General features: G+C 33.6%; 1 protein-coding gene across 1 annotated transcript in view; it reads left to right on the top strand.

Moving 5' to 3' along the window:
• Positions 1-9,111, top strand: part of LOC140452172 (glutamate receptor ionotropic, kainate 2-like) — a 49,589-nt gene continuing 40,478 nt past the window's right edge. The window contains exons 1-2 of the mRNA XM_072546307.1: positions 1-397; positions 6,850-7,311. Of these exons, the coding sequence (XP_072402408.1) occupies positions 307-397; positions 6,850-7,311 (553 nt within the window). The 5' untranslated portion in view covers positions 1-306. The remainder of the gene's footprint in view (positions 398-6,849; positions 7,312-9,111) is intronic.

Here is a 9,111-nt window from a genome sequence, read left to right as displayed (position 1 = left end):
TGATACAAACTTGCATAATATCTTGAAACCTCATTTGCTTCTAATTTAGAACAAGTTACTACCGGGAGAGTGTTCCTGAGTTTTTAATTTTTTTTGTTTCAATAACACAAACTATTAGTACAAACAATGTCGCTCTCCAGGAAATATCCCGTCGAATGCTGTCTGACCGACAAGCTAAATATAGGTACCGAGGTCTAAACGAGTTCAATGGAATAAAACTGTCACACCCATCTGTTTAATACTAAGCGATCAATGATAAAAGAATTTGTAGGAAAAAATTGACTTTTTTGAGCTAAAATTTGCAATATGATGTTTGTAAGTCGACTGGTTTGTTTAATTCTGATGTTTTCTTCTTTAAAAACGACTGAATCTTACAAAAAGAAAGTGTATAATATAGGTAAGTAGATTCAAGTTGATGTATTTCATTTTGATTTATGTGTATGAGTTTTGGATGGAGCAATGCAGAAAATTAATTAGAAAAATTATTTGGCAAACGTATCTAAATAAATATTTTGATTACATCACGTCTAACGTATCTAATACACGAAAATTTGAATGAAAATATTTATTTTTATACTACAGCGTACGGTATATCAAATATACAGATTTTTAAATTAAGTTTGTTATTTACTGTAATGATTGTTTTTGCTCATACCTAGTTTCATGTACGCAATGAACAAAACCATAATAATCTGATTTCTAATATGATTATATTAAATACGATTGGGATAATATATACGACATAAATGATATTTCGAAAAAACTAAATTGATCCAAAATACCTTGATACGTGTTTTAACGTTCACATTTCGGCTGCGTTGGTTTCAGCCATTGCTGAAGTTTGTAGCTAACGATTTTAAGCTTAATTTACTAAAAATGTTTCAGTCAGAGTATTAAAAATCTGCATTCAATAAAAAAACATGTTCTGACTTCTAGAAATTAATATCAGTAAAAGTATATTATCATTGTCATTATCTTTGTATTGATCATTATGAATTTGCACACACAATAGATCTAATTTTCAATTTCATCAGAATTTTTCTGTCAAAATAACACTTGCTTTCTTCCACTTCGTCAATTTTGGTCTAACGGTAGCTACACACGTCTCCATGTTTCTCTATTGCTCTACAATATGGAACCTAGATACCTAATTCCTTTATAATTTGAAATGATTTTGTTTAACTAGTAGCCCATCTTGGAATGAAGATTCTAGATATTCTGTTTTGATTTACCAACATCACATTATCAGCATACATGCCAAATAATCTCTCCTTACAATTTCCTGTCAGCTGACTTAACAATAATGATAATAGATATCGATTCATCACGGGGCCCTATTCCCTCAAGTAGATGTGGATATGGAGAAAAGGCCTTTAATGTATGCTGATTATGTGGCTTTTCATTGATTGGTAGTTGCATTTATAGTGTTCTGGACTTATGTCAAATATTTTTAAAATTGGCATAGTAACTGGATCTATATTTCAACATAAAAACTCTACGATGAGTATCTCTGTACTACCTACTAAACCTACTAAAAAATGTATTAATTTTTTACCAAGCTTATAGTACACTAGTTATTTTGCTCGGTGTATGCGACGGGAGATCCAATCATTTGTCATATACAGTCACTCAATAACTTTAAAGAAATAGAAACGCCGCGTGGCACTTGGTAAGTGCCGACAGAAGTGAATACTTCTTATAGTGCGTTATTACGTTAAATAGTTAATATTTTTTTATAATTACACCACACATTTCAATTTTTTAATCTTTAAAAAATTCCAAGTTTTTTGTTTTAATTTTGTTTAATAATTTTATGAATTTTTAAAATGTGTTAAATATTAGGTATATAAAATTCTCTCTAGTTTGAATGGGTTTACCGCTTTCAAATTTGACGAATTTAGTTTTGGAATTACCCGTTACGGAAGTCTTGACATATGGCATCACCCATTGTTTATAATCTCTTACTTTAAGTACCTACTTTGTCACCTGGACCTAGATCTTCGCTTGATCTCAGACTGTGTTGAACAAAAACAACATCAAAGGAATTCTTTTTTTCTACATGTCTTAATCAGCTCAACGTAAGTCTCAGGATTGTTAATCACTTCCAGTTTCAGTCTTTTCTTCTTAATTGTGCCAAAGTCTCTATCCACTGACATCATAGAGTGTCCTAAAAATACGTTGTCACAAAAAATTTTTAACTTTGTGTGCAGCGAATCTTTGTTTTTTTCAATATAATCATTTAAGCAGGTTATAACCTCATTCGGCCCACTCTGGGCAAAATTTTCCGTGTAAGTATACATTATTGTTTTATGTGTTTTTAGATTGTGAACTCCAAAAACGTAAAACTATATCTGACTAATATAATATTCATCTTGTGCGTTAGTTACAGGCAAAGGCAGGTTCTTCTCACAATCAAAACATATCATCATTTCAGAAGAATCAGTTAATTTTTGAACTTTAGTTAGTTGTGTTTTAAATACATTTGCTTTTCTAAGATTAATCTCCTTATCCATTTTAAGTATTTTTAAGGTTTCCTCATTAGATTCCCGTACAGCTTGCCTTATACTAACTAGAAATTTTGTACAGGTATTGCATATATCCTTCCCTGGAGATCCTGGACATAAATGCAAATCTTCAAATAGAGGTTAAGGGTCATCGTCAAGGCCACATACCATTACCGTAGGGATGTAGTTAAAGCCAATAAAGTTTTTTTTTGAAAAATAACGAGTTATGCAATAATTTGTTTTGTTACATATACTTTAAAAAGACTCTATAAAATTAAAAATTCTTAACACTAATAGGTAATAATAAGAAAATAGAAAGCACGAATTTTGTTCAAGTTGTATCTTAGACAGAAAACTACATACATTTTCTTTCCGCCCTTTAATTTTTTCACAAAGCAATCTCTCTCTGTTAATGGAAGTACTATTTTTGGATTGACTTTGACGAATTTGACCAATCAACTTTGGCGTACCGGCCTACCTTCCGACCGAGTAAGGGAAAGATGTGACGAATTTTATATTGTCTGTATGCGTTAAAATGGCATCATCGTTTCAATTTGTTGCTGCTAAATTTAAAAACGGCGCACATTCTCTGAGAGACAAAACTATTGTGTTACATGTTTATGACTCCCTTGTTCATCAACAACCTTTAACAAAAGTTAATAATGTAGTGATTATGTGTTCCGGTATGACAGGTGTTAGTGAAAGAACTATTTACAGATTTTTAAGTAAAAGAAAACAAGGAAACATTACTGAGCCAAAAAGCCATAGCGGAAAACATTCAATGAAAATTGATTACTTTCATAGAAACTTCTTTCGGAGAAAAGTTCACGCGTTATATTTAATCAAGGAGATTCCTACATTGGATACAATATTAAATGCAACAAGAGACAGAATATAGAGAAAAAGATAGAGAAGTGAAAAAACAAATAGCACAGCAAAAGAATGAAGAATGGGAAAGAATCTGCTCAAATATTGAAACATATATAGGAGGTACAAGAACTTCGGAGTCATGGAAAGTACTGAGAGGATTGAAACACAACTCAAAAGAAAAAATTAAATTGGGAAATATACAGGACAAAGAATGGAAGGACTACTACAAGGAACTATTAACAGAACAAAGACCACAATTCATTGGAAAAGAAAACAGGCGAAGACGAAGCAGATTCCCACAACAAGAAATATAAATAACAGATAGGGAAATGAGAACGGCCATAAAAGCAATCAAAAATAAGAAAGCACCAGGACCTGGAGGCATCTCACCTGAGCTTATAAAATACGGATCAAAAAAATTACACCGGATGATACAATGGATATTTCAGAAAGCCATAAATGGAGAACAGCCCCCAAAGGAATGGACGGCAGCATATATGACATCTATATTTAAGAAAGGAGATAGAAAACGATGCGAAAACTACAGAGGAATAAGCGTAATATCATCAATAGGAAGATTATATGGGAAGGTACTGCGAGAAAAGATAGAGCAAGCGATAAAAGGCAAAATCGGGGAGGATCAGGCAGGCTTCACGGCAGGAAGATCATGCATAGACCACATATACACACTGGAACAACTGTTGGAAAAGAAAAAAGCTAAAAATAGAGATATACACTTGGCATTTGTGGACCTGAGAAAGGCGTATGACTCTGTACCAAGGTCAGAACTATGGGAGGCAATGTACAAATTAGAAATACAGACGGAACTCATAGAAGCTACAAAAGCTCTGTATAAAGAAAATAAAGTGTCCATTAAAATGGGAACAAGAATCATAGGAGACTTTACCACAACAAAAGGGCTCCTGCAGAGTTGTTCCACATCTCCAACCCTATTCAAAATATACTTAGAGAAAGCCTTGACTACATGGAAAAGAAAATGCGAAGGCATGGGAGTACCGGTACGGAACGAATACCTATATACGTTAAGTTTTGCAGACGATCAAGTAGTGATTGCACAAGACCAAGACGACCTCAGCTACATGATGAAGAAACTACAAGAAGAATATACCAAGGCTGGCCTAGATATTAACCTCGCGAAAACAGAGTACCTATCTACAAGTGAAGAAGACATAGAAGATCTACAGATTGATGACAACGTAACAATCAAAGGAAAGGATAAATTCAAATACCTGGGGTTTATAATCACGAAAAAGGCAACAACAGAGGAAGAAATTACACAAAGATTAGGACAAACAAGAACAGCAATCCGACAACTTAACTCAGTATGGTGGGATAGACACCTAAATATGAAGACAAAAACGCAGATTTATAAAACATATAAGACATATGGGGCTGAAAATTGGATCATAAACAAGAAAAATAGCAGTAAGATAGTAGCAACAGAGATGGAATGCCTGCGATGATGCTGCAGAGTAACAAGAATGGATAGGAGAAGTAATGACAAAATAAAGCAAAGAACATCAATAGAAACAGACATACTAACATATATAGAACAAAAAAGACTAAAGTGGTATGTACATGTAAGAAGAACTAGCGACAGCAGATGGATAAAGAGAATAACCGAATGGAGCCCCATAGGAAGGAGGAAAAGAGGACGACCCCGAAAATCCTGGAGGAACGAAGTAGACGACGCCATGAGTAAGAGAGGACTAAACGATGGAGAATGGAACAACAGAGAGAGATGGAAACGGTTGAGCGAGGGAAGGCAGTGAATACTGTAGAATCCCTAAAATATATATAACAAGAGACAATAATTTTTCTGGCTTTGGTCGAGATACATAAGTTATGAAAATTACTTAAAGAAATCGGTGTTTACTATGAAAATCAAAGAAAAAAACCTATATTGAACGATACAGAAAAGATTGTTTCTTGGCGAAGGCAATATTTAAGAAAAATAAAAAGTCTTGTATTACAAGGAAGATGCATTTTTTTTATGAAACCTGACTAATGAAAATCATACCGTTTTAAAAGTATAAGTACATAAAAACTATTACAAATTCTCGATAAGCCTTTCTAGAGAGATAGTCCACTGATTTAAATGCTCCCGCAGGAAAGGGTCGAAGATTAATAATCACACATTGGTAGCTAACATATTTTTCTGTAGAATGATTTATTTGAGTTCGTTTTAAAATCCATTTAATATTACCATGAAGAAATAAACTCATGCGTTTTTGAGGATTTCGCTTCTCAGGTATTGAGTTTTCTGCCAAATAATGCTGACGTTGTTTTGATAACGCCAGCTATCACTCAAAATTAGTGTAAAAGTTACCGACCGTCTCATAAAAAAGGAGATATAATTGACTGGCTCCAACACAAATGTGATCAGACTATGCTTAAAATGAAATTATTACAAATTGCAAGGCAACATAAATTGTACCGTAAAAATATGTCATTGATGAAATGGCAAAACGAAAAGGAATAATGGTATTGCATTTGGTCAACTAAATCCAATAGAGCTCTAATATGGGCTCAAGTAAAAGGTGAACCGGCCAGACAAAATAAAACATTTAAATTAAAGGATGTCAAACAACTTTTATTAAATTCCATAAAAACGTAACGAAAGATCACTGGATCAATGCCGTAAACCACTTAAAAAGAGGAAGAAAGATTGTGGATTGTTGATAATAGCTATTTTTATTGAAAATTGTGGCTTATTCCCAATAAAAATAGTAATTACATTAAGATGCCACAAGAAAATAGCTTCAGAACAACGTTGATAATAGCATTGAAGAACTTTGTTAATCTATAATCATTACAATCGGGCCGTACAACGAATCTGACAGAAAAAGATGAAGAGATGGAAATTTATAATTTCTAATTAAATCAGTAAGTTTTTAATTTATGCACATTGCTTAAATGTTAGATATCAATACGATCTTCTTCTTCTGGTGCACTCCATTACTGGAGGTTTGCGATCACTAGATCATAATGTTCTCCATTCTGCCCCACTCTTAGTAATTGTTGAAAGTTCATGACATGTCTGTTTTGCCTACTCCACTTCTTCCCTTAAATTATTATTCGTAGTAGGTTATATTTGTTATTTCTCATTAGGTATCTAATAATAATTTTAGTTAACCTATAATTCTGTCCCTTTTTGATTCTCCAACACTAACCCATGATTTTCGTACCTATTAGGGTATTAGGCTCACCTATGTGAGCAGGGTGAACTCTTTAAAAAAATAATATCTAAAACTACATTTCAACACGAGAGAATATTTTGAGTGATTTTAGTTCAACCACTTTACCTGGTGTTTGCAGAATTCTGAAGATTTGCATTTTTAATTACCTACCAGTTGCAAACAGATAAACAGAGACTTTAATATAGGATAATAAAAATAATCTAAAAAAATTAATTTTGATAAAAATAATTTATACACAAAGTGATTGTTTTTAGGTGGAATATTCACCGATGAAAGTCAAGCTTTGGCATTCAGAATAGCTACCTACAAGATGAACGACAAATATCCACATTCAGACATAGAGCTAGAAACTGTCACGTACCAGATATCTCCTTTCAATACCGTGGAGGCTTACAAGAGCACCTGCGATCTTTTGAAGCAGAAAATAGTTGGCCTTTTCGGCCCCAGTTCCTACTTTTCGTCGTCATTTGTTCAGAGTGTCTGTGATGCCAAGGAGATTCCTCATATAGAGACCCATATGGACTACCATATGGGAAGGAATGAGAGTTTAGTCAATTTACATCCACAACCGAGAGCGTTGTCTATGTTGTTTAGAGACTTGGTTGAAGCTTATGGCTGGCGAAGCGTTGTTGTATTGTATGAAGATGAAGAAAGTTTGTTGACTGTGGAGTTTTTGCTACAGTTGAACGAAATTAAGAACATAAATGAAAAGAAAGGTATGAGACAAAAATTAGAATTTATAATTATTTTTTTATATATTGAGCACTTAGATATGTCTAATGAAGAGGCGTTTGGACTATTCCACTGCGACCTTTTTAGATCTATTGTGGTCCTCTAATCCTAGATTACATTCTCTAGCCTGATCCTTTTTAAAAGGTCTACAACCTTCGAGACTGTACTTTCCATGTAGCTCTTTGCCAGTGGTTATTCCTCGCCTAATGCAAAGAACCACACATTTGTCAGGCTATGGCACTGACACAAAATTTGCTCTGCTGTTTCTTACCCTAGGTGACAAAATCTGCATAGATCGTTATCTGCCAATCCAATCAGCTTTAACTGCCTATTCAGCTTACAGTGCCCTGTTAACAGACCTACTCTGGCTTTGACTGTTTTCCTGTATTTGCTTATTAGGTCTGCTGTAAATTTTGACGAGTGTTCTATAATAAACAGTTTTGCCTGTCTTTCTTCCACCATTCTAGAGATTTGGGTTCTGTAGCTAAAATTTATTTATGGGCCATTTAATTCTGCTTGGTCTTGTGATTGCTGGGACTATTTTTCAATCTATAGAACGTAACCTAGTCTAGCCGTTGGTCTATGTTGATTTGCCTATCTGCATTATTCGAAATTGTTGAGGCCGGAAAGTGCGTGTTTATCTCTAAGACTTTTTTCTTTGGTCTCTGTAAATTTGCCATTATCTTACTTTAGGAGAGCTACTTCTTTAATGGTAGAACCATCCTTTACCAGCACTTTATAAATTCGAGAGCAGACCCGGATATCAGTAATCTCCTCGCAAAACTCTCTCCATGAATTCCTTTGGGCTTTGCGAATTTCTTTAAAGTATAGCTTATACTTTAAATGCCTTACTCCTTGTTTTTTCCAGACAGTTTTCATTGTAGGCCGCCATAATAGCTTCGCTCACCGTTTCTGCTGCCAAATTTATAGCCTCTATGCCTTTAAACAAGTTCGTACTTTCCCCGAGATTTCTACTGAGGGATTTTCAATATCTTTTTCAGTTTGTATCTCTATTATTTTGGTATTTAATGTCCTATGGAAATAAATTGAGCTCAAATCGGATATTTTTGTGATCCGAACCAGAGGTTTCATCATACACATACCAATTTGTTATACTTAATATCACTTACTTTGCTTGTGCAGAGTATTAAATATTGACCACTTATTGAATGCTATAAAAATCTTATTTATCTCAAAAATACTGTATTTGATATATAAAATGATATATATTATGTGATAATAATACAAGAGAAGTATAGAAATAGTAGAAAAGTTGTAACCAGAAATAGAGTAAACTGAATGTCCTAAAAAAATTGGCACAAAATTCATTGTGCACAATGAACAATTTAATTTTAACACAAAAAATATTATCAAGTTGACTTTTGAGACAAAAGTTTTTTTACTTTATTTTGTTTTGAAGTTTTTGTCTTTAAGATGTCGTATAAATTAGAAACGAGAAAAAGTATCTACAAGTTGGTTGGGGGGTAGTCAAAGCTGAAATCTGTCGAATATTCCATAATAAAAATATTTCACGCAGAACCATTTATATAACTAACGGAGTGCGAACAGGGAATACCATGTTCTAACCTCCCAAAAAGTAAAAGACCACGTGCATTTACGGCACAGAGATCAGAGAGATTGATAAAAAGAGCAAAAAAACAGGTTGGAATATTAACGAGGGAAGACTGGCTCGCCAATAGCCTAAGATATCGTTGGAGTTAAGGAGGAATCGTCTTAAATATGGAAACAAACGTAATTACCACAACAACTTTAAAACAAAATTT

Source organism: Diabrotica undecimpunctata, chromosome 1 (assembly GCF_040954645.1).
Source record: "Diabrotica undecimpunctata isolate CICGRU chromosome 1, icDiaUnde3, whole genome shotgun sequence".
Classification (NCBI taxonomy): domain Eukaryota; kingdom Metazoa; phylum Arthropoda; class Insecta; order Coleoptera; family Chrysomelidae; genus Diabrotica; species Diabrotica undecimpunctata.
This window is presented reverse-complemented; position numbering and strand designations above follow the sequence as displayed.